The sequence below is a fragment of the Jatropha curcas genome, chromosome 8 (assembly GCF_041381405.1).
Source record: "Jatropha curcas cultivar XTBG-Jc1 chromosome 8, XTBG_Jcur_1.0, whole genome shotgun sequence".
Lineage (NCBI taxonomy): Eukaryota > Viridiplantae > Streptophyta > Magnoliopsida > Malpighiales > Euphorbiaceae > Jatropha > Jatropha curcas.
Genome location: NC_143158.1, coordinates 22,095,638 through 22,121,988, shown reverse-complemented (window position 1 = coordinate 22,121,988; position 26,351 = coordinate 22,095,638). Strand labels below are relative to the sequence as shown.

General features: G+C 34.6%; 3 protein-coding genes across 5 annotated transcripts; 2 read left to right on the top strand and 1 right to left on the bottom strand.

Moving 5' to 3' along the window:
• Positions 1-4,619: 4,619 nt before the first annotated feature.
• On the top strand, positions 4,620-18,607 carry LOC149494337 (26S proteasome non-ATPase regulatory subunit 8 homolog A-like). The gene is made up of 6 exons (XM_089725046.1): positions 4,620-4,848; positions 5,143-5,221; positions 6,565-6,667; positions 16,690-16,953; positions 17,818-17,929; positions 18,209-18,607. The coding sequence occupies exons 1-6, from the start codon at positions 4,744-4,746 to the stop codon at positions 18,347-18,349; spliced, it is 804 nt and encodes a 267-aa protein (XP_089581172.1). The 5' UTR covers positions 4,620-4,743; the 3' UTR covers positions 18,350-18,607.
• On the top strand, positions 7,740-12,553 carry LOC149494338 (uncharacterized). The gene is made up of 2 exons (XM_089725047.1): positions 7,740-11,851; positions 12,091-12,553. The coding sequence occupies exon 1, from the start codon at positions 11,155-11,157 to the stop codon at positions 11,806-11,808; it is 654 nt and encodes a 217-aa protein (XP_089581173.1). The 5' UTR covers positions 7,740-11,154; the 3' UTR covers positions 11,809-11,851; positions 12,091-12,553.
• A 1,842-nt stretch (positions 18,608-20,449) lies between the features above and the next one.
• Positions 20,450-24,728, bottom strand: LOC105644676 (uncharacterized). 3 transcript variants are annotated; one of them, XM_020677924.3, is made up of 5 exons: positions 24,525-24,728; positions 24,079-24,290; positions 22,851-23,084; positions 21,687-21,835; positions 20,450-20,775 (listed from the first exon to the last, which is right to left on the bottom strand). In XM_020677924.3, exons 1-5 carry the CDS (start codon positions 24,615-24,617, stop codon positions 20,588-20,590), a joined length of 876 nt encoding a protein of 291 aa, XP_020533583.1. In that variant the 5' UTR covers positions 24,618-24,728; the 3' UTR covers positions 20,450-20,587. The 3 variants fall into 3 exon arrangements, with proteins under 3 accessions (XP_020533583.1, XP_012088994.1, XP_012064611.1); XM_012233604.4 differs by having other exon boundaries at positions 24,079-24,296; positions 24,525-24,723; XM_012209221.4 differs by having other exon boundaries at positions 22,851-23,081; positions 24,079-24,296; positions 24,525-24,722.
• Positions 24,729-26,351: the final 1,623 nt, after the last annotated feature.

The following is a 26,351-nucleotide window of genomic DNA, read 5'->3' as shown; positions in this document are numbered from 1 at the left end:
AATCTCATGGAGAGTTCGATCCTGGCTCAGGATGAATGTTGGCGGCATGCTTAACTGTAGTATTGAATGATCCCGGTCATTTGTTGTCTGTCCATATAATGCATACAGCCTTGGTTACTGGTTGGGCCGGTTCGATGGCTCTATATGAATTAGCAGTTTTACACTCTTCCTAATCCGAGTTTGAGATGGAATAAGACCCAGACGTAGAGTCCCGTCGGCCGGAAAGGGATTTTAGATTCAAACTGGATATGAAAGACTTTTTGCTATCTTTGACAGACCCGATGAGTGTCGAATGAATGGCTTGATTTCAAAACCTATCCACCTCGGGGCATTGGGTGGGGCTCGGCCAGGTTAACGAGGAAAGGGGGATTGGGCTAAGCCATTAGAGTAAGAACAAACAGAGGAACCCGACCGGGCGAATGCTCTTGCTTTTTAGACTTCCTTAGTAGGGATTCATAGCCAAACGAAAGGGAGATAAGCTTATGACCCTTCATCACTTTTCTTATGTTACGACCACCCCATCTTTATAAGAAGTAAAGATCGGTCAATCAATAGCTAAAGCGGGAGATTCCGGGAAGACTTCCTCACACGAGAATCAGAAAGATTTTTTCAAGTTTGAAGTTGTTCATTTGGAATATGGGCTCTTTTACTTCATTTTTATTTCTTTTTTTTATTTCTTTTTCCCTCTCTTTTTTTTTATTTCTTTTTCTGGATCTCACAGATATTTCAATTCCAGTGAATGATGATGCTATAGCTTCAATCCAATTAATTCTTAATAAATTAGTATTTGCAATTTGGGATCAACTAGGACAGAAATAAAGCATTGGGTCAAGCTCTTCTTTGGTGTCAAGGTAATAGCTATGAATAGCCATCGACTCCTGGGAAAGGGTAGAAGAATGAGACCTATTATGGGACATACAATGCATTACAAACGTATGATCATTACGCTTCAACCGGTTATTCTATTGCACTCGTCCCCTCTACTGATCGAACCCTCACCTCAGTTCAGAGGTCTTCGTCAAACTTCCTCAACGGGGAGTTAGCAGGAGTAACTGTTTAGAAATATAGCTGTCATTGAGACCGCTAAAGAATCGATTCTTTGAAAATCGATTGTTAGAGAAGCTGAAAAGCCAATTATCCATTCAATCACTATTCGATTGATTAAATTCCTGAGTACTCAGGAATTCTCATGAGTTTGTATATAAAAAACCTTTCACCCTTTCAAGAGCAGTGTCAAACCAAAATACCCAACAAGCATTACCTCTCCCTGAAAAAGAGCACGTGGTTCGAAGTTAATGCCAGATAAAAAGGATTTTGGTTATAGTTTTCCTTGCGATGGTCCCGGACGCGATGGTACTTGTGATATTTCGGCTTGGGACGCATTTTATTTGACGATTTTCTGTTGAGACCCCAACCCTAGAGTGAATCTACTTCGTCCGCGTCCGCATTGAGCTACTTCTCACGAAGCAGTCCATCTTAGGCGTAGGAGAGTTGGGAAGGAACCCGCAATGGTAGCAGCGCTTTTTAGCTTTCTTCAGGATTTGGCCTGAACTGTTCGGCAGATTCCCACGCGTTACGCACCCGTTCGCCACTTTGTTCTCAACTGTTCCCACCTCCTGGGCGAGACAAGCTACCTTTAGCTAGGAGCCTCTTTTTCCTTCTGCCCAGCTCCCCGAAAACAACGTTTGCGGGCAAGTCATTACTTTTACTTGTTCGCTCGACAGAAGGTCGAAAACAGTTCGTTAACAAGCGAATGTTAAAATTATTATTTCTTTTTTTTTCTAAAAAAAAAAAAAAAGAAAGGGAATGATTAATTCCACAAAAGCAAAAGAAAGAACTCATTTTTCACGAGATACAACTAGGAATTCCTATTTATTTGTTTCTGCAGGTAAATTTGGTTAATTCTTTTTGTGCTGTTAAATAGTTCCTGATGTCGAATTCTAAAAACCAGCGAGAGGTTCCCCACTCTTCTTTGATCCGTCTTAGGACCGAGTCTAGTTGATGTGTAATAGAAACTTCTTAATCCTATAATTCAACAGTTTTCTCTGAAGATGACGATACGAAAAACCCGAAAACTCTTCTTTGTGGCATCCTCCAATCGTAGGCCAGCTGAAGACCGAATAAAGCAGTTCAAGCCCGCTTCTGATCTCAACAATGACATCTCAATGAAGAACTTACCTTATTATTTTATTACCCAAACGAGGAGATAGACTATCAGCTTACCACTTACTTAGATACGGCTGAAGCAGAGCCGGGGAACGAGACGGGTTGAGGTTGAACCAGGAAAACAAGCCACAAAGACGGTGTTTGACCCCGCTGCCCTGCCTCTCAGTACGTGAAAACGGAAGTTAAACTCTTTCACTATCTTACTTTGGCCCCTCTCTAGCCAAATCAAAAAATGGGAACAACCCCCGAGACACTCATGTACGGTTTTGTAATAGCGATGGGAACATAAAGCAGAAGATATTTTAGCCATTTGCATCAAGCTCAAATTTCCTTCTTGCATGCGAGCTCCTCCGGAAGCACACACTAAAATAAGAGGTAAAAATTTATTGGTAGCATACTCAATCAAACGGGTGATTTTTTCCCCTACTACGGATCCCATACTACCCCCATAAACTGAAAATCCATAACCCCAATTGCTACGGGAATACCGTTTAGTTGACCTGTGCCTGTTTGAATAGCCTCAGTTAATCCTGTCTTTTTTTTTTTTAATAAGAATCAATGCGATCTTTATAAGGTTCCTCCAATTATCTATGTAATGACGGTCTTTGTTGGCTGTTGTTCCGGTCGAGCACTCTCTTTTCTTTGCTTTGTCCAATATGTTCCCGGGAGTACCCTAAAAAAGCAACCTTTCCTCTCCCCAGCCATATTGGGTTAAGAAGATGCGAAAGCGCCTCTCTCTCTATAAGAACGGTGCTGGCCAAGTCAAACTAAGCAGAAGTTGAAGGCAGATCTGTCTTGGCCTGCAGCCTATGATGATGAATGTCCAGCCTTGATCTTATTATACCGCTCGCCACAACTAAGATTTAGGAGTGATGCATGTCAGTTAAAAGACCCGAAGCCTTAACAATCAACACTAAATCTGGGGAGCAAAGAGCATCCGGCTTCACGAGCAATAAGCAGGTTAGGAGAACAAATCGAATATCTTTAGCATACAAGTATACAATTGCATCCGATAGCCTAAATGCCTCTTCTATGTGAGGTGGGGCGTACGTAAGAGCGGAACCTAGATAGAACGCGGAGCGCCGGTGGCGAAACTGTGTCTGAGGTTACGCCTGAAGCTGCACTTATTGAGTTTGTGCCACTTGCTGGTTGGGCATCAATTCTAAACACTAATATAATTAGATCCGCTCTTCATAGACAAACTTGGGATTTGCGATCCCAGGTAAGATCGGTTCATATCCTTGTTTAACAACCACACATTGTCTAACCAAATCCAATCCTCTCTCGATATGTTCCTCAAAAAATCTGATTCGTGCGGATTATTCCCCCAACTAACAAAGAGATCTTGGCTGATGCGATGTATTCCACCAGTTGACTGAAGACTTGATTATTGGTATATCGATCGGTCCAGCACGGATTGAAATAGAAGCTGGTTTGACAGGAAGGTTTTGAAAACAGTCTAGGCTAATGAAGCGTGGGGATCATATTGGAGTTGGGACCCAAAGGAAACTTGGGCATTTATTACATGAACCATATTTGCGATTTATTTTCATACTCGAACAAATAAAAATTTTGAGTGTTTAAATTCTATTATAAGGGAGAAATAAGAAAGACGATGGATGCTAAATCGTGTGAATGCCCTACTTAGATCTCACTTTCTCTATGTTGGGGTCTTATGCTCTGAAGGGGCGAAAGTGATCCCATTCGTCCGCTCTCCGCCGGGAATCCGAGTTCTCTTCTACTGGCTCTGTTTCACATACTTACACGAAAGCACTCTAGCTTCGTCCTCGGTAGAGCATTACCTTGTCTTTATAGACTTCTTTTTATTTTTAAAAGTCTTAATTTGCTAACACATTTATCGTGTGACAATGAAGGTACCATCATTTTGGAGATTCCATGGAACTCAAATTCTTTTTGTTGACAATAGAAATAAAACTTAATTATTCAATTGTTAATTATGATTTTTTTTTATATATATAATATTTGTAATGTTCATGTGATTACTTTGGAGATTGCTTAGAACTTGAAAGATATTGAGAGCTTCTTTTTATAATGAATAAAAATAAAACATCATTATTGATCATTGCTTTTTAATGTACATCCTAGTATGGTATGATTCTTTTTTTTTTTTTTTTTTTTTTTTGAATTAGCATATATTGTAAGTTTATTTTGATACTAGAATATTTTTATATAAAGGAATTATAATGTGTTTTAAAAATATAATAATTTTCAACAAGGGGAACTGAAACCAGAATCAGAATCAGAACTAAAAAAATCGAAACTGAAATACCAGAGAACCGTACTGAAACTATACTGAAAATTTGATTTGGTTCGAATCTGGTTCCTATAAGTGAAAGAACCGAATTTTCGATTCGATTTCGATTCTTTTCAAGAACCGTATTGGAACCGGACTTGCGCTGCCTTAAACAAAGGACTGACTAGTGTAATAGTAATTTTCCCACAAAATAAACACACAACAAAATCATCGGAAAATATTTGAAAAAATAAAAAGCCTAGGCGCGCAAGCTCAAAATCGAAGCAAGACAAAAACAGAGAACAGAGATCAAAGCGAGAGAGATGGATCCGAAGTTGAGGGAGGTATTGCAGCTATTCGAGAGATTCAAAGCGGCCTCTGCGCGAGAGGATGTCGATACTGCTAGCAATCTGCTTTCTAGCCTCAAGGTAATTGAATATATAAACAATTATCTAAACCTGAACCCTAATAAAATTGAGTTCTATTTGGTTTGTATAATTTCTCAATTTCCTGTTTAAAATAGTTGTCGATTTGTGCGTTTAAGCTAGTAGATTTTGGGCTTCTTTTTTAAATTGTGTTGTTATGATCGATTGAACTTGTGGCTGTGTTTGGATTAATGATATAGAGTAGGCAGTTATAGTCTAAAAGTTGTAGATTTGTTATTTGTTGTGGAGGAGCTAACAGTGATATGGATTTTCTTGGTTTGATTGATCTTTTTGCAGGTCCTTTTGACTGGGTTTAGAAGCTTGCCACCTTTGTTTGAAGATACACCTAATGCTATTCACGAATTGACATTAGCAAGTAAGTTTTTGAATTAGCTATTTTTAGTGTATCATTTACAGTTTATGCATTGGATATATTAGTATTTGTGGATATTTAGAATCTACCCTATGGAAAGAGAAGACAAAAGTTCAAAAGGGAATAACCAAAAATCTGAGACCAAAGGTCTGTAATTTTGGAATAGCAGATATTGTATGTGTAAATTGTTGGTAATGTGTCCAAGGGAGACTTTCTTTTTTATACCTCTCTTGCTATGCTTATTTCTGTTATTCTGGTAGCAAGAATGCTGTGTTGCATTACTTGTTTGCTATTGTTGTTTATTCTAAAAGAAGGTTTTTCAAAAAAATGATGGATTTAGAAATGATTGTAGTGTGTGTGTTTGTGTGTGTGTATATATATGTCTATATATTTGGAGAAATCAATTTGATGGAAAACTTTCGGGGTTAGTATAATTTTAAGATTTATTTTATTTTATTTTTTAAAATTGAGTTGCAGAAATGGATTTCTAGATAAAGGAAAAAAGAAGGTGGGGGTAAGGTGGATCCCACAAAAGCAACTTTACTTATTGAGTTGAAGATTCCATCCATCTCCATCTTAGGAGGACTGAATTGACATATTACTTTGAGTTTAGGGGGTTTAATTGGCCCAAATTGAGGCATAGGGACCGATTAGTTTTTTGTGAAATTCAGGGGGCTAAATTAAATTTTTGCTCCCTCATAATTAACAGAAATTTTCCCCTAATTACAGACAAGAAGTTGAATACCCTAATTGAGAGCATTAAGTGTAGTTTAATGTTTGGAAGTAAATGCTAGCTACGAGATTGCAAGCAATTATCTCCCTTCTAAGTAAAATCTAGTTCAAAGGTTAAATCTCAATGAAATGAAGAAAACAAATGCATATAACTAATTAACAATATTAAGGTCAATTAATTTAATTCAGTTGAGTAAACTAAATTACCTAGCTAGGCTTTAGCCTAGTGACTAAAGTTGAGGCCCTGGAAAATATTAGCTTGCAACTGATCAAGGAATGGAGATCATATCTCAGCTACAAAGTTCTCAAGGGGATCCCACCTCCCTTATCTCCATCACTCTCTGGAAGGAGGCTTGTTTTATTGCTGTTCGCTAAATTACCATTTATGAAATTTGGAGATGCACAAATCAGAATTGAAGCTAATTTTAAATGAATGGTTCTCAGGAAGACCACTGAAAGATATTCATATTGCAGATTTGGAGTTAGTAGTTTCTAAAGTTGGGATGCTAGAAAATATTCAGTTTGTAGTTAACTGTTGCGCGTACTTTCTCTTAAATGTCTTTTCCTTTTGTTTATTAGACACCTGTCTTATTTTGCATGTTGAAAACTTCCAGGGGACATATATGAGCATGCTGTTCTTTTAAGTGTGAAAATGGGGGATCAGGATGCCTTTGAAAGGGATTTCTTTCAGTTGAAGCCATATTATACAGATGCCAGGTAACATATCCATGATTTTAATCAGATTAAGTTATTCACTTAGTCTGACAACAAGCCCTTGGAAATTATTATATATATTCTAAACACGTCTGGAATTTACTGTTGTAGTAACAATAAATTGACAATATTTCTCTTCCTTTTCAATTCATTTTCCTTAACTTTATCGACCTTTCCTTGCTGCAAACTGACAACCTTTTATTTACTTAATCATTTTTGTACTACCACACTATCCATCAATATCTTATTACTGTTTTTTCTATTTATGCTAATGTAGATTTTCACTAATAAAATAAAAGATTGACTGAAAATTCATTAATAGTAATCGGGTTTATTACCCAAAAACACATAATTCTTTTGTTACTTCTCCTTACCTTTTGTTTTAGACTATGTTTTTATTTTAATCAGTTAAATATATAAATTTCTAAAATTATAGTAGCATTGGCCTCCAATTCTGCTCAGGCAAAATCAATAACCAAAATTATATTACATTAATGACAATTTATGAAAATATATAATGAATAAATAGAACATTTTACTTGCAAATGGTGAGGCTCTTTATTTCAATTAGTCCGTGTGTTCCTCGAATGGATCTCTTAGTTGTTGAGAGGGCTGCCCAAAAGCAGTATATAAGGCATAAGCAGTAAAACTTACAAGTAAACCAGATATGGCGATGGTGACTAGAGTTACTGTTTCAATTATTATATAATTTATGAGGAAAATGTGAGATTTATTACTCTTAAAAATTTAATTTGATTGTTTGTTTGAATATTTAATTTGTTATTTCAGTTATTTATAGAAATATTATTTTCTCTTGATTATGTAAGTGAAAAGTCTTTTATTTTCTCTTTTCCTATTCTACATTGAAAATTATAATATTAACGAGTAAATTGTCTTTTTTTATTTAATTTTTCTAATATTTTAAATTACACCATAATAAAGTCCTCAAAATAATGAAAATCTAAGGTGACTCTTTTGATAATTAAAATTTTTGAAGACAAAATAAATTGCTGCATTTTGAATTTTGAACTTTAAATTTTTTATTATGGTGCTTAGATTAATGGAATATGAAAGCTGTAAATTTTGATTGATGAATTTAAACATTCTATAGATTTGTGAAATTCTTTTTGTTTGATTAAGCAAAAATAGATAATAATCCATGAAATTGATAAATTTCATCATACAGATAATAAATTTCATCATATAATTAATGTTATAATTTACACACTGTTATGGTCCCAAATTTGGATCTAGTTATGGGTCTTTGAATTAGGGGAATCAGGTTTGAGATGGGTATCTTAGAAGGAGTTTTCTTCCCTCTATCAGTGGTGACAGACTTAGAGAGAATCTGCAATCTCCTAGAGCTCATTAAGAGAGAACTCTACAATCTCTGAGTTTTAGGAACTCAAAACCTTTTCATAAAATTCTGCTTACATTTTTCCTGATATATCAACCTTTTAAACAACTAAATGCAAAGCTAAAACTACCCACTACCCACTAATAACTACCCATTACGATAAATAACTTGCTTAACCACCCCACTAATACCCATTAACAAAGAAACTGATAATAACATGATAAACACTGAATAACTAAATAAAAACACCGTAAATAGCAGTAAAACTACCCTAAGTCCAGCAGCCTTATAACATTACATCTCCCTCGAAAAAGCGCTTGTCCTCAAGCGCAAAGGATGGATGACATGCAATCTTCAACTTGTAAAAATGTGATGCAAACAAAATCCTTATTACCCTCTATTGTTCTGCAAATAAGGAGCTGTTTATTGTGCTTCTATATTTAATTAATATTCCTGGATCAAATGGCTCCTCTAATGTTTCCTCTATGTAATTCTCGAATTGCTTCTTCCCACTCCCTTCCCATTTAGAGGCTGCCAAATCACAAGCAAGACCCTCCAATTGTGCTAACAATTTATGTTTGATTATTTCTTTCTTTTGCGCCACTCTATCTTCTATACACACAACTATTGAGACTTGAAACATTTGCTGGAAAACTATTCGCTCTGCGGCAGTTTTAGGTTGTTCCAATTTTGCCAACTTTCCTAAATTATTACTCCCCATAGGCGGTCCAAGAACCTCCAACTCTGTAATTTCGAAACAGTTGGAGTGCCCCTAGGAGATTCTAGACCGGCTGAACCTATTGGACCCTTTGCTTTCGGTGCTTGACTTTCAGCACTTGAAGAAGTCAGCCCCTTCTTTATGGATTCCAAGTCAAAAGACATGGCATCCAATTTGGCATGAAGTTGTTCAACCTTCTCATTACGGGTCTGATTGGCCTGCTGCTCGGATAAGAGTAAATTAAAGAGTTTGGTAAGCTGGTCTTGAACAGATTCGCCCATAACTGTTGGCTCTGACACCAATTGTTATGGTCCCAAATTTGGATCTAGTTATGGGTCTTTGAATTAGGGGATCAGGTTTGAGATGAGTATCTTAGAAGGAGTTTTCTTCCTTCTATCAGTGGTGACAGACTTAGAGAGAATCTGCAATCTCCTAGAGCTCGTTAAGAGAGAACTCTACAATCTCTGAGTTTTAGGAACTCAAAACATTTTCATAAAATTCTGCCTACATTTTTCCTGATATCACAACCTTTTAAACAACTAAATGCAAAGCTAAAACTACCCACTACCCACTAATAACTACCCATTACGATAAATAACTTGCTTAACCACCCCACTAATACCCATTAACAAAGAAACTGATAATAACATGATAAACACTGAATAACTAAATAAAAACACCGTAAATAGCAGTAAAACTACCCTAAGTCCAGCAGCCTTATAACACACACACACATATATATTTAACATTGGTTATATGGATAATTATAAATTTCATAATAATTATATATGTGTGTTAACTAAAAAATTATTCTTTGATAGAAGCACGCAAATCAAAAAATAAAAAACCATTACTTTTCTTTGGTTACATATTATAAAATATGGTAAGACACAACCATCAATCACATTTTCAGGAATAGTAACTATTTGTATTTTATTTTTTATGTTTTGGTTAATTTAGCCAATTAAAGAAGGGTATTTACATGATCTTAAAGCCCAATTGCCATCTTCATTTCTTACCCTTCTTTTCAAATTTTTTTTTTGAAATAAAAAATACACCTCCTTCTTTAGAAGTTAAAAATAGTATGGGCAACAGCGATTCAATTGAAAAAAAGAAAAAGATAATACAAGAATAATTTTTATGTTTCGACCATTAAAACAACGACTTGGTATTTTCATCAAAATCCAATCTATACCAAAATTTTGTTAATTCATTTATTCAAATAGTTAAATTTGGCACCTTATGGATCTTACTATGCCTTTGCTTGAAAATTTGTTTCTTTTTTAAAATTTTATTTTTATTATTAAGTCAATGAGACGGTGCCTTAAATGTTTTCGCACTGTAATTGCTTTTGGGCATTGAGATAAAAATATAATTTTAATAATAGCTTAATTTTGTTTTTTCATTACTTGCTCTCCAATATGGACTCAAATTATAATTTATAGATTAATATTGTTAAGGATTAGTTGTAAATAGAACTCCGTTAGGCGTTAGAGTCCTATAGGTTTATAATATCTTGTATGTGTATATATATATATGTGTCCCTATTGATGAATCAAAGTAAGAAAATATTTTTTCACATTAAATTCACATGGTATTAGAGTCTGTGGCTCTTTAAACTTGATTTTTCCCCGTTTGCATTGAAAAGTCCGGTGGCTGTCAGTGTTGGTGACCATTCTAGGGTCAATATTTTGTCTCACTGCCTACTCCAGGAGCTGCCCCAGTTGCCGACCGGCATTCTCCAAAAATTCGGTCACCGGATTCCTTGTGCGTGGGCCTCATGCGCCGATTTAATCTTCTGCTATAGTACCATGCACCGGCGTGTGGCGGCGCGTCTGGCTGTTTTCTACGATCAGAAATTGCATTCTGGCTTCGTTTTTAGATTAGCAGTCTACTCAGGTGGTTGTTTCTCCTATCCGGCCAAGCTTTTGTAGGGGCGTTCTCAGTTTTGTCAAATTGGCATTTCATGTTACCTTTTTTGCTCCTGTTTGCATTGAAAGGCTTTTTTTTTTTTTTTTTTTTTTTTTTTTGGTATCTCTTTCTGCGTTGTTGGTAGGGTGTTTAGTTTTTATTAATAATGGATTCTGCACCTACAGATTCTAAAACTACTATTACTGAATTGATCCCAGCAATGAATAAAATCACAGAACGTGAATTGAAAGGAACTAATTATTTAGATTGGAGTAAGGCAATTAGAATTTATTTGCGGAGTGTTGAAAAAGATGATCATCTAATTGATGATCCACCAACTGGTGACACTAGACAATGTTGGCTTAGGGAAGATGCTAAGTTATTTCTACTGATTCGCAATTCTATTGACAGTGAAGTGGTTGGGTTAATCAATCATTGTGAGTTTGTTAAAGAATTAATGAATATCTTGAATTCTTGTACTCGGGAAAAGGTAATCTAACTCGTATGTATGAGGTCTGCAAAGGATTTTATCGAGCCGACCAGCAAGATAAGCCCATTACAGCTTATTTCATGGAATTTAAAAAGATTTATGAGGAAGTTAGTGTTTTATTGCCTTTTAGTCCCGATGTTAAGGTTCAACAGACCCAGCAAGAACAAATGGCTGTGATGAGTTTCTTTGCAGGTCTTGCACCGGTTTTTGAAATTGCCAAATCACAGGTTCTCTCAAGCAGTGATGTTACCTCTCTTCAGGAGACTTTTGCTAGATTGCTACGTACTGAGGGTTCTCATACCCCTTCCCTTTCTGATAATAGTGCCCTTGTGAGTCGTAATCAGGTAGCTAGACAGCCAGGAAATAGAGAAAGAGGAGGAAATAACCATAGTAATGGACCAATTACTCGGGAGGCAAGTATTCTTATCGGCCATTATTGCCATGAACTTGGTCACACTAAACGGTATTGCAAAAAACTGATCAATAAGCCACCTAGGGTAAGTATGGCCACTCAAGAGTTTGCAGTTACTTCTTTTGATAACACTGTAACAATTTCTATTGCAGAGTATGCTGAGCTCTCTAGATACCGTTCTTCTAAGCCTACTGATTCCTTGATTGCTGCTGCTGCCAATTCTGGTACTCCTCCTTCATGTCTTATGTCTACCTGATCAAAGTGGGTTATTGATTCTGGTTGCACAGATGACATGATAGGTAACCCTAGTCTCTTATCCTCATTAAAAGAACTTGAACAATTTAATCGTCATATTACTCTAGCTGATGGGTCCACATCTTCTGTCAAGTGTATTGGCACTGCTAATCCCATTCCATCTCTCCCATTGTCTTCTGTTTTTTGTTTGCCTCGTTTTTCGTTTAATCTACTGTCAGTTAGCAAAATTACTCGTATACTAAATTGTTGTGTTAAATTTTATCCTACATATTGTGTGTTTCAGGATCTTTTGACGAAGCAGATTATTGGTAGAGGACGTGAGTTCGGTGGCCTTTCTCTCTGGATGAACATGTTTCATTATCTCTGACTTGTGCTGGTGCTCTATCTCCTCTTGAGGTTCATTGTCGTTTGGGTCATCCTTCATTGTCTACTTTAAAGAAGTTGTGTCCGCAGTTTCAGTCTTTGTCAATTTAGAATGTGAATCTTGTCAATTTGCCAAACATTATCGTTTACCTTTAGTTCCTCGAGTAAATAAGCGGGTTTCATCCCCTTTTGAGTTAGTTCATTCTGATGTTTGGGGTCCATGTTTTATTATTTCTAAAACTGACTTTCGGTATTTTGTAACGTTTGTGGATGATTCTCGTATTACTTGGTTATTTTTAATGTAAACTCGTTCTGAGATATTCTCTACTTTCTGTTCCTTTTGTGCTGAGATTAAAACTCAATTTAATACCTTTGTTCGCATATTGCACAGTGATAATGCTAAAGAATATCTATCTAGTTCTTTCCAATCTTATATGTCACAGAATGGTATTCTCTATCAAACATCTTGTGTTAATACTCCTTCCCAAAATGGGGTTGCAGAAAGAAAAAATCGACATCTTCTTGATGTTGTTAGGGCACTTCTATTCCAAATGAAGGTCCCTAAACATTTTTGGGCCGATGTTGTTTCTACTGCATGTTTTTTGATTAATTGCTTGCCTTTTTCTGTGCTTAATGGTGCAATTCCTTATAATGTCTTGTTTCCTTCCAAGCTTCTATTCCCCATTGAACCTGGTATTTTTGGTTGTACTTATTTTGTTCGTGATGTTCGTCCACAGGTTTCCAAATTAGATCTAAAGTCCCTTCGTTGTGTTTTCCTTGGGTATTTTCGGCGTAAAAAAGGTTATCGTTGTTTCTCTCCTGATCTTGACCGTTATATTATTTCTGCAGATGTCACATTTTTTGAGAATACTCCATTTTTTCCTTCTATATATAAGAGAGAGGGGGAGGATGATGAGTTTTTAGTTTATGCTATCCAGCTATTTCATAACTCTCATGTTCCTGCTCCTATTCCTGAACTTGCTCCTACTATAGCGTCTGCTCCTATTCTCGCTCCTACACCAGCATCTGCTCACCCTCGTTTTGAACAATTTTATTCTAGGAAACCAGGAACTTTTGACTCACTTCCTCCACCTGCCGCTTCAACAGAAGATCCGGTTCACTTCACTCAACCTAAGCATGTGCCATCCACTCCCCAGTCAGACCTTGACCTTCCCATTGCTCTTTGAAAAGGTAAACGCAAGTGTACCTATCCTATTTCCTCTTTTGTCAGTTATGATCATTTTTCTTCTTCATCTCGTTGTTTTATAAGTAACCTAGACTCTGTCTCTCCCTAAAACTCTTGTCCAAGTTTTGTCCCATCCTGGTTGGTGTGCAGCAATGAAAGAGGAGATGACTGTCTTAGATACTAATGGTACTTGGGATTTTGTGCCTTTCTCGGCAGGTAAGAAAGCTATTGGTTGTAAGTGGGTTTTCACCGTTAAAAGAGAATCTTGATGGGTTTGTTGCTCGTTTCAAGGCTTGATTAGTTGCAAAGGGCTATTCTCAGATTTATGGCCTTGATTATTCTGATAGTTTTTCTCCCGTCACCAAATTATCTTCTGTTCGTTTATTTATTTCTTTAGCAGCTACTTTCGACTGGCCTTTACATCAGCTGGATGTTAAGAATGCCTTCTTCATGGGGATCTTCAGGAGGAAGTTTACATGGAGCAACCACCAGACTTTGTTGCTCAGGGAGAGTCAGGTAAAGTGTGTAAACTTCGAAAAACTCTTTATGGCCTAAAACAGAGTCCTCGAGCTTGGTTTGGTAGATTTTGCAATGTGGTACATCAATTTGGCATGCAGAAGAGTACTTCTGATCATTTTGTATTTTTCAGAAGTACTAAGACTGGTTTGATTCTACTTGTGGTTTATGTTGATGACATTGTTATTACAGGGAGTGATTCAGCCGACATTACATCACTCAAGTCATTTCTCCAAATTCAGTTCCAGACAAAAGATTTAGGATTGTTGAAGTATTTTTTGGGTATCGAAGTGTCTAGGTGTGAGAGAGGTATCTTCTTATCTTAAAGGAAGTATGTCCTTGACTTACTGAAGGAAATTGGAAATTAGTGCTCCAATGACTCCTAATTTGCAACTTTCAATTGATGGTGAGCTATTTGATGATCCTGAGATGTATAGAAGGTTAGCGGGCAAATTGAATTATCTTATAGTAACACGTCCAGATATTGCTTACTATGTAAGCGTCTTAAGCTAGTTTATGTCTTCTCCTACTGTTATCCATTGGGAAGCTTTAGGACATATTTTATGCTACTTGAAAGGTAATCCAGGTCATGGCCTGCTTTACAGTAATCATGGGCATTTGGACATTGAGTGTTTTTCAGATGCGGATTGAGCAGGTTCAAAAGTTGATAGAAGATCAACTTCAGGATATTGTGTCTTTATAGGTGGAAACTTGATATCGTGGAGGAGCAAGAAACAAAATGTAGTCACACGATCGAGTGCTGAATCAGAATATCGAGCTATGGCACAATTTGCTTGTGAATTAATTTGGATTCGTCAGTTGTTAGAGGAAATTGGCTTCAAGTCATCCTTGTGTACAAAGTTATGGTGTGATAATCAAGCTGCTCTTCACATTGAATCAAATCTAGTATTCCATGAACGAACAAAACATATTAAGATTGTCATTTTATTCGTGAAAAGATATAATAGGGTATTATCTCTAAAGGGCACGTTAAAACAAGTGAACGGTTAGAAGATATTTTTACAAAAGCTCTAAATGGATGTCGGGTGGACTGTCTTTGTAACAAGTTGGGCATAATTAACATCTATGCTCCAACTTGAGGGGGAGTGTTAAGGATTAGTTGTAAATAGAACTCTATTAGGAGTTAGAGTCTTAATAGGTTTATAGTATCTTGTATGTGTATATATATATGTGTGTCCCTATTGATGAATCAAAGTAAGAAAATATTTTTCCACATTAAATTCACAAATATAAACTAAGACAAATAATAAATTAATTTTTTGATCATTCACATAAATTGTGAAATATTATCAGTCAAATATCATGTATTTGATGGTAGTAAAATACTACATGTTTCAAGGATGTTATTATAGATTTTTCTCAAAGTAACCCCTAACCAAACAAAAGTTTAATAACTATAAAACTAGACATGATATTTAATTTTGAATTTAATTTTTAAATGTTAAAACATGCAAGATATCATTTTAAAGCTATAGCCTCCTTTTTTTTTCTTTACCAAAACAAGAAACAAAATTAAAAACAGTCTTTCCACTTAGCTCTTTAACAAGAACTCTTTTTCAATACAAACAATTAGATGAGCGGTAATTGAGAGCATTGTGATTATAATGGGGTTTATGTGTTTATAAATGCTCTAGAAGGGAAATTTTTGAGGCAATGAGAAGTCAACAGTTCTTCCAATTTTTTTCTTCATAAATGAAGAAATTAGATGTTTCTCATAAATTTTGGCTCAAGACTTGAGTCAGAACTGAATTAGCAAAAATAAAAATAATGATGTTCCCTCATGTTTAAACAACTTCATTTATATGTCTCTTAATTTATTAAAATCAATTGGTCTAAATGAATATTGAAAAATGAATAATGGTTAAATTAATTGTTGCTTATAAATAATATTAATTGTTATTGCAAATTAGAAATAGACTGTATTTTTCAATTAAATACTTCAAAATTATTATAGGTTCTTACTACAAGTTATTGCTTATAAAATTCTAATATAACAATTAAATGTTAAAACGAAATAATTTATTAGTGGCAGCGGTGCAGATATTTGCTTGTGTCTAATCACATATGCTACAAACATGTGTTACACAAGTCATATATTTAGTACAGAACATAGTATGAGATTCATCTCCTTCAGTTATGTTTTCAGTTTTCTTTCTGCAATAGGCCATAGTACAACAAAGAAAGTGAACCTTTCCCTGGAATTCTTTTCTGGACCACCAATTAACTAGATACGTAAACATAGTTTTGAATGATTATGACATTTTCTTGAGCTGGCGGAAATTAGGCAGTGCCTTTGTGTGAGTGATCTTTCAATGCAAGAACATATAATTTCTTCCAAGCTACCTGAAGCACAACTTTGACTGGATTGCTTACAAACAAATGTTTTTTGTGGTAATTTCAATCTACAAATATGGATTCCAAGTCTCCCGGCACTACAAATAATTCAAACAGATTATTATGCATCATAATTAGGGCCCACATCAAGTTATGTACGTTTTCCTAAACCACAAACTCTTTTAACTATCTATTGTCTGGTTTTCCTTCTTTGGAGAAAATCAAAGTGTTATACTTTATTATTTAGATTTCAATTTTCACTTGCTACTAGCCTGCTTCTATATGCTTAATAATTCCAAGTTCCAAGTAAATAAAAACTTATACATGTAGTTTATGAGCCTGCTGTTTACTGCTTTTGTTGATTAGAATCTCATATGTTGACCTGTACACTATATGTTATTACTTTATTATTATTAAGGTATCGATTTTCATGACTTCTCCTTCGTTCCTTTAATGGAGCAGTGGCATTCTTCCCCCATCTCCCCAAGAGTACATGATCTTAGGTCTCAACCTCTTGAGACTCCTAGTGCAGAATAGAATTGCTGAATTCCATACTGAACTCGAATTGCTCTCACCTACTGCTTTGGAAAATCCTTGTATCAAGCATGCTGTGGAGTTGGAACAATCCTTCATGGAGGGGGCTTACAATCGTGTGTTAAGTGCAAAACAAACTGTGCCGTACAAGACCTATGATTATTTCATGGATCTTTTGGCAAAGACAATAAGGTAATTTCCTTAGTTTCATTTTGTTATTAGCTTAACTAACCATGGATGTTGAAGTTTCAGCAATTGGTTTATGAGTAATTACTCCTCCTGGGCCTCGGGGTTTAAATCTGTTTATGGGAGGATACAATTAGAAGAAGATGTGATGTAATCTTATTTTATACATAAACATATGAGAGGGGTTTTTCAGAATATGAATTTCTGGTGTGAAAAACCAACCTATCTCCTAACTTACTACCAGCTTAGTTAATCAGACAAAGAAGCAGTGGAAACATAGATTGGTCATTCCATTTTTATTGTTGGTTGCAACCAGTTAGATCAGAACAGACTCAGTTAGCACAGCACGTGATTTTTGATTCTATTTTGACTATCTATCTCATGCAGTGTTTTTGAGTTAGATATTTGTGTTGCACGAATACTGCATTTTCCTTGCTAAATAAAAATTGTATCTGATGCTTTGTTGATTGTATAAAGTTTTCTTATTGAAAAATTAATATCTGAGATTTTGTATTTTGAGGTTGAGTTCCTTGATCCAAGAAATGCATCTACTTGCTAAATGTTATGATCCTTTTTAGTTTATTCAAATTTTCCCTTTCCCTGCTTGAGCTTGGACACTGGAATGTCACTCTTTTCTAGATGGAGAACTGTATCAAGTTGGAAGATGAAGGATTATTATTAATATGAACAATATTGTTGTAGGATATGGAAATCTTGTAGGATGTGCAAATCATGTGGAAATCTTTCCTTTTAACTTCTTCTTAGTGTGAATTGTTGAAAGCCTCAATTCTTTCTGTAGGATTATACTAGTATACGTATACCTTTTATATCTTGGAATTCTCATAGTTGATTCTGTTAATTTGCTTTCAGGGATGAAATAGCTGGATGCAGTGAAAAGGCATATGACTATCTTTCACTCGGTGATGCCCGCCAAATGTTGCTCTTCTCTTCTGATGGTGAACTTTTGCAATACATCAAGGAGGTACCAAAAGCTGTTATTTTTTGTTCATTGATTTCTTTTCCATATCGAATTATAGAAATTCACATGATGTATTCTGTTTTTAAGTTGTCTAAAATTACATGAACTGAGTTGTTGAAGTGCCCTTGGTTCTTTTTTCAATCCTTGCACCAAGTCCTGGGTTAGACTTTCTGACAGGGGTGTGCAAAACTACAGACTGAACCGAACTGGAAACCCAACCGACTTTCTGGTTTTTACTTTCACTCTGTACATAAATGTGACATATTCTATTGCCTAATGCAGGATCATCCTGAATGGGAGATAAAGAATGGTCTAGTAATTTTCCAGAAGGCAAAAGAATCTGCCCCATGCAAGGAAATACCATCGCTACAACTCATCAACCAGACTCTGAGTTACGCAAGAGAATTGGAGCGAATTGTGTAGATGTTGCCTGCAATTGCTGTGGTTGCACAACTCTTAATTGAAAATTGTTCATCTCGAGTATAAAATTTTTCTAATTTAATTTGTTTACTTTGGCGGCTTTCCCTTTTATTTTTCCCTTTTCTGTCTTGCTTGGGTAACACACTCTATTTTCTCTACACTTGAACTCAGAAAAAATGTGGACTGCATTTTTTCCTGCTTATGACTTGGTTAAACCGCTAAACTCTACATGAAAAGGCTACATGAAAAGCTGTTATCATAGATCGTTCTTCTTGGCAAGAACTAATTATCTCATCTTAGACACTTTAATAACCCTAAGTTAATCTCTGTCACCATTATATCACTGCTCCCACATTTTTATCACATGGCTCAGAAGTTCAATACCACAACAATTCATGTAAAGTGGAATATATTCTTGTTATGTATAGAAATCAATGTGCTCTTTCTCAACTTCTTTGGCATTCTTTAACCTCATATATAAAATTAAATGGCTTATTTAACTAAACTACTTCAACCTCCTCAAAACTCTTCAAGTCCACTATATAATGCCGTCCGAGTAGGGATGAAAGCGGAATGAGTATTTAAGGTAGCAGAATGAGTATTTAAGGTATCCAATCCATATATTATTATAGATTCGGATAGTTGTAAACAGATTTAAAATGGATATGGATAATAAAATTATTAATCGCGATGGATTCGAGTAGGAAACGGATTTTAGTCAATGGATACACGTTACCCGCTACCCGTTAGATTAAATGGATACCGGAATTCGGGTAGGATATGGGTTTCAGTCAATGCGTACCCCTTTCCGCTACCCGTTAGATTAAAAGGGTTGCCTTGCTAGTACCCGTGGATACCCTACCCGTTTATCCATAGTAATAATAATATATTTATTGCCTTGCGGGTACCCGCAGATACCCTACCCGTTTATCCATAATAATAATAGTATATTTATTATATAAATATTGATTTAGAGATTTGAACTTTTGACCTTTTGAAAAATAAAAATGATATTTACCACTAAACTATATTAATATATTTGTTAACTTAAAAGAATATAAGCCTATACATCAATATTAATTAGCCAGAATTCGTGAATTTTTATTAATTATAATTTCTTATTTTATTTTTTTAGAATAGTATTTTTTTAATTGATTTCTCAAAGAATATATTTTGCTTTTAATATTAAGTAATACAATTTATCAATATACTATAATAGATCAATTTTCTATTTTAACATTTCAATAAAAATATATTAGGTATAGTGATTGAATCTGAATCCATTTAAAAATTAAATAATATTTTAACTTTATCCATCAATTATATAAAGTCCCATCACTTAATATTTTTATTCTTAATTTTATTTATAATTTATCTATGTATTTTTATATTGCAAATACTATCCTTTAAAATATGAATTTAAATCTTTATTTTGGCTCTATCAAGCATTTATAGTAAAAGTAACAATAAAAAGTCTTAATTTTGATGTTGTGATGTCAATGTATTTTAATCTATATTAATTTATTTTTTTCATCCATAGTAATTCATTTTTTGGCCATTAATAAATTGTTACTAATTTGATGTATAAACAAAATATTTATTTATCTTTAAAATAATAACAAAAAAAAGTATTAGTTTCAAAAAATATTAATCTAAATGATGTTTAAACGGATTCAAATTTGGATTATTAAAATTTTGCAAGTACCCTACTGGATATAGATAATAAAATAATTAACAGATTTAGATACAAATAATTAAATAGATATTTAAAGATATTTTTAATAGGTATGGTTAATATAATTTTAAACGGATACAAATATAGATAATTTAAAATTCATAAATATCCACCCGCTCCCATCCCTACATCTGAGGCACGTTTTTCCTAATCTTTATGTTTCTCTGCTTGTCAAAGAGGTATAAAAGTCAGTAAAGTCATCCTCAATGAGTTGTGATAAAAAAAAAAATTACAAATTAACATTTAATCCTTAAAATTTAGTCATCTATACCATCTCATTCCTTTGTAAAGCCAATTAAACATGAGCTAAAAAAAAAAAAAGAAAAACATTTGAAAATCAACATGCAAGCCATAATTGCAGAGATATATATCTGGAAGTTATATCTATAAATAAACAGGATGACACTTCTTACATTATTTCAAAAAGAAACGAAAAAACGACAAAACAACTGTATCCAGCTTCTATATGCTGGTTCATAACGTTGGTTAGCCTGCTAAAGTATGATCTAATCTATGTTGTGAAAGCCTGGTAGAAGAGAGGTAATGAACCCAAATACAATCATCTGAATCTCCTTCACAATTCCCCACCAGTTACCACCATTAACTCCTCTGGGTTCTGCTACATTTCCATTCTCGTTGGCCTGGTTACCATCCCCTGCAGCACGATTTTCATTATCAGCTCCAGCTTGCCCCTCTGCAACAGGTTGTCAAACAAACCAATTATGAGTAATTACTGAAACTCAATTAAAGCCTTCAATCCCAAACTAATTAGGGTCATTTTATATGATTTTTCTCCTTATTCCATCTGGTGTAAATCTGCATTGACATAAAAATGCTGTAGGAATAATTCCTATAAGAACGATCATAACATACTAATTTGGGACTCCTTTCAACTTCAGTTAGCTTTCTTTTGTAAATACCATCCAATCTGTTGATTAGAGAACCGAAAAACCGGAAGGAAGTGAAATTCTACATATTCATGAGAAAAAAAAAAAGATACCATCAATCCACCTAACACATTAATATTTGTGACGCTATACAAAACCATTTTTATCTCAGTCCAATTTGTCTAGATTGACAATAATATCAGAGCACAATAGCTGAGTAGACACACAATCGGCGACATGTTGAAAATAATAGTTCACTATTCAACTAAGCACATTAGATAACAATAATATAGCATGATATTTACTGGTTCAACACAAAAAACACTGGGCCATTCATAAGGGAGGAAGAATGGCTATTAAAACTATTTTGCACTTACCAAATTGCAGTCAATTTTTTGATATAATTAATATGGCATATGTTAAGGCTGGCAAATGTTATTATATGCATAAGATTCGACTGGTTAGCAATTTGAATGAATGGTAGAAAGGGAATCCTTCCTCCTGCAGCACTAGAGAACCTAAAAGCTAGTCCAATATGGACCAGCTTTAATAATGTGTGTTTTTTTCCAGGGTACAGAAACATTTTTAAATTGGAGCAAGGGCAATAATGAACAGATGCAAACTTCATAATGTCTTCACGATATGCACTCAATAAAAGGAATAAAACAAAAGGCAGAGAACAATATATTCTAGGTATCCTTCAGGAAATAGAAAGCACCTGCTAAAGCAACATTCTCATTCTGCCTTGCGGCAGCAGGAACATTGTCCGCTCTAACAACAGGCCTGGGTGGACGTGGAGGTTGAGCTGCTCTTTGCATGCTCTGCGAGAGCCATTGTACTAATGGTGTGAGAGCTCCAGTTTGATATCTGCAACAATCCAAATTTGCTAAGTTAACATCCATTCATATGAACAATGAGAAAGGCAGAGGCATAGCTGCCTCTTCATGAGTGGGGTCATTTGACCATGATCATATAGGAGAAGATGCAGTAATCCACCATGATCATATGTAGATAGCCTCTATTAGCCAAATATATCATCAAGCAAATAATTTTAGTTTAATTATGGATAGAAATATCATATATTTGATATAATCCTATATCTCAGGCCATGTTTACCTCCATTGCCCTTCCCCCTCCCTTTATTCCTACCCTTCCCACCTTTTTCAATGTGTAAAGAAAATCTTCATAGTGCACACAATCAATAGTTGCTAAAGGCATTTGCCTGACACAGGCCTCCCGAGTGACATGAGGTGCAAAGTATAAGAAGACAACTAATTCTACATAAGACAAGTATCAAAATAAAAGCATAAAAAAAATTCTAGCATCAATAATTTTGAAATCCAAAAAAAAAAAAAAAAAAAAAAATAGTACTGCTTTAACCAATAATCCCATATTCCACTAAATTGGAATGATCTCTAATATAGTAAGAGTTAAGAAACAGCTGGAACTGAAGAATGTGTTTCTGAGGTTTCATGATTAGCCATGGAAGGATGGTTAAAGGGTTTACCTGTGTATTGCATAAATATGGTAACCATCCTAAGATTGGAAGGGATTCAGGAAATGATTCACCCAAATCAATTGATTGTGTATTATGCATTCGTGGTAATAATCTTAAGATTTGGGAATGATTTGCTCCAATCAATCGGTTGACTCCTAAGTTTCAGGCATGATTTGCTCAGAACAATTTGCTGACTAGCAGAATATTGAATTGTATACTCATGGGAATTATCCTCAAATTTAGGACTCGATTTACCTTGATCGATTAGTTGACTAGGTTATGATCTTTTTTCTAGAAACTTATTCCAAAATGCACAGGAACCATATATCCATAAACATCGAGCACAAAGCAATCATAAATCAACTTTACTTGTAAGATACTTACAAATAGACAAGTGAAGCAAAGAACACGAGGACAACTAGTCTTTGCCTCGATCCATCTTGGTTGAACAAAAAGATCACAGCTGCTAGTTTAAGTATAAGTAACAAATCAAGCTGAAATGCAATCTGAAATCTCCTCACAACAACTTGTCTTTGAGGTGCAGGCTGTTGCTGCTGTTGTGGCTGTTGTCCCCCTTGCCCGTGATCACTGACTGCCCCAGCATCATGAGTCGACCTGCTGTCAAAGAAATGGTTGTAGCAATTAATCAATTGCTTCAATATCTAATCTGTAGTAAATCGCTACTCCCTGTATGGCATGATTATAGTATGTATTTTGTTTCACTCCCTACAAAAAGTAACCAATTCCTAACCAAAAGAATTGGAAAAAAGTGGTTGGAGCAGCACTAAAGTATGTGCCACCACAAAATTGGATATGAAAACCATTCAGGAAGTTCCAAAGTTATCTTTCAAAGAGCAACATGAGAACCCTATGTTGGAAATCATATTTTCCAAATTTCCAGCTGAAGTTTCTAATCAATCTATTAGTCTCCAAATTGGATCAATTACAGCAAAGTTGAACTTCTTTGAGGTGGGATTTATTCTACAATCTTTGAACTGTGTAAGTAAATCTTAGAGTTGTAACTCTAGGAACTTACTTCCTGTGTCATTCACTGATGAACTTTGAGATATTTTTCTCTGTGTTGAATTAATTATTAACAAAGCCAGTCTCTTCCACAGCAAATGGGCCAGTTGGACACTTACCTATTCAGAATATCATTTACATTATATCGTCATTTGGTACTGCAACAAGTTTCTCTTTCAATCCATCCTTATTAACTAAACACCATGCAAGTCCAAAAATACAATGCTCGACAGATTAACATCCACACTACTCTTCCCTACCATTATCAATATAGTACAACTTAACCTCTTTTTCATAAAAAGAGAAAACAAAAATAGAAATAAAATACATCCTAATTTTAACTGAATTATCACTACGCTTCATCGTGTAAAAATGATAAAGAAAGCACCTCTTAAGCTCAATTCAATATTTCATTAATGATTGATGATTGGAAAAGTAATAAACTGAGTTTATCAAGTCTAATGCTTAAAACTACAAGTAATCCAAAGGCTTTTGCGGCACATAAAAATTCTTATGCAACTCTAATGGGAAAAAAAATAGCAAAATGGTCAGGCATAACAACTAGCATTCGTGTATAACAGAAACTTACGTGGGTATATTGTAAGTAAGAGGAACGAGGGTATTTGATGGAAGTCCGGCAATTGGCCCCATAAATGGTGGAACAGGCACTGCATAAATGCCAGCTCCGCGATTCATTTCTTCCTGAGTTTGTATAGAAGTTAACCCTGGTACCAGTGCAGGGTATACAATTGGATACATCTGAAAATCCCCATATGGGTATGCTTGAAAACCAGAGAATGCCTGCACCTAAGATTAATAACATACTAAATTAATGATTCTAGAACTGAACAGAAACAAAACCCTAAAAGAATTTTAACGACCATTCCATTAACCTGAACAAATACAATAAAATAGAGTGGGAAACGCTAAGATTTGATAAATTAGCCAAAGGGGTAAAATTTAAGGGAAAAAAAGGAAATTAAAAGAAAAACCAATCAAAAGAGACTGAGATTGCAATTGGAAGAGAAGAAAAACCTGGGGTTGCTTGTTGAGGTTGTCATGAGACGAACTTTGAATAGTAGAAGATTGATTAGAGCTAGACGACACCGTATCGCTTTGTTCCGCCATTATTCACAGATCAAATAGAGGAGGAGTTCGAGAGACTCTCTATCTGCAAAGGAAAAGAGAGTTTCAGATTGTTCAGTTGGAAAAATGTTCAACTATATTGGACTATATACAATCCGTTTTCATTTTTCCTTTGTTTGCCAATAGTTATATGCCACGCCGACGTTTTGACGTGAAAATTGACAGAACAAAGGCAGCAATATATAATAACATTAGTTATTTTTTAATAATATTCATTTTGGCTCTAACTCGTGAGCATTATATAATTTAGGACCGACGGCGGCTCAATTCGGTTTGGTTGAATATAATAATCGACTCAAAAGTAAAATGGACCCTAACAAAAATTATAGTTAAAAAAAATTAAAATTAAATAAAATTATCAAAAAATTTCAAACTAAATCAAATTTTAGGTTGGGAGTTTAGTTTAATTTGATTTGATTCGGCGTGACGTTTTAAACAATTTGAAAAAAATTAAATTAACTTGCTCGTCCATTTGGTTAACAAAAAATAAGATTAACATTATACTGAATATTGAAAATTAATTAGTACAAACTATAACATAAAATACACATGTTTTTAAGTAGTTACCGAAAGTTACTAAATTAATTTTTTTTTTATATGTTTAAATTGTTCTAGCATAACAAAATTATATATTCAATAATATGTTAACTTAGCAATTTATAAATATAAAATTTTAAAGTTTGATTTAATTTTACATTTATTATTAAAAATAGGGAAAAATATTATTTCGTCCCTGAGGTTTTACATAATTAGTTAAGTAGTCCTTGACATTTATACATATATTTATAACATCCCTGAGATTTGCCACCGTCATATTAATTGGTCTTTCCGTAAAAAAAATACACTTTTTCCGTTAATTTTGAGAAGAAAAGACGAAATTATCCTTTGGAAAAATAATTATTTCATCCCTGAGGTTTGTCATAATTATTAAGTAGTCCTTTACATTTATACAAATATTTATAATGTCCCTGAAGTTTACTTCCATCATATTAATTGGTCATTCCATAAAAAAAAATACACTTTTTCCGTTAATTTTGAGTGAAAAAGATGAAATTATCCTTTATAAGTTTTCATTTACATTATTATTAATCCCTTTCCTCTAAGATACCTAAAACTCACATTTTCACCATCTTTCTCAACCCAATGCGGTCTTCATTGCCACCACCGTGTCAATGAAAACTATCATCTCCATAACCGAATCACCGCCAAAACTAAAACCCAGCATCCAAACTCAATCAAGCCATCATCACCCTTCATCCATTTATCTCTCTCTCCTTGATTAGAGAATTTAGGTTAGTTTGGTCAATCTATTAAAAATTAACAGCAAAAAGTGTTTTTTTTGGACGGAAGGACCAAGTAATATGACGGAAGTAACCTCAGGAACGTTATAAATATTTTCCCTTTTAGTTTTGTTGGTGATCTGGTTATGGAGATGATACTTGACAGAGACACGGTGGTGGCAATGAAGACCGCGTTGGGTTGAGGAAGATGGTGAATATTTGAGTTTCAGGTATTTTAGAGGAAAGGGATTGATAATAACATCAATGAAAACTTATAAATGATAGTTTCATCTTTTCCGCTCAAAATTAACGGAAAAAGTGTATTTTTTTTTATGGAAGGACCAATTAATATGACGGAAGTAAACCTCAGGGACGTTATAAATATTTGTTTAAATGTAAGGGACTACTTAATAATTATGGCAAACCTCAGGGATGA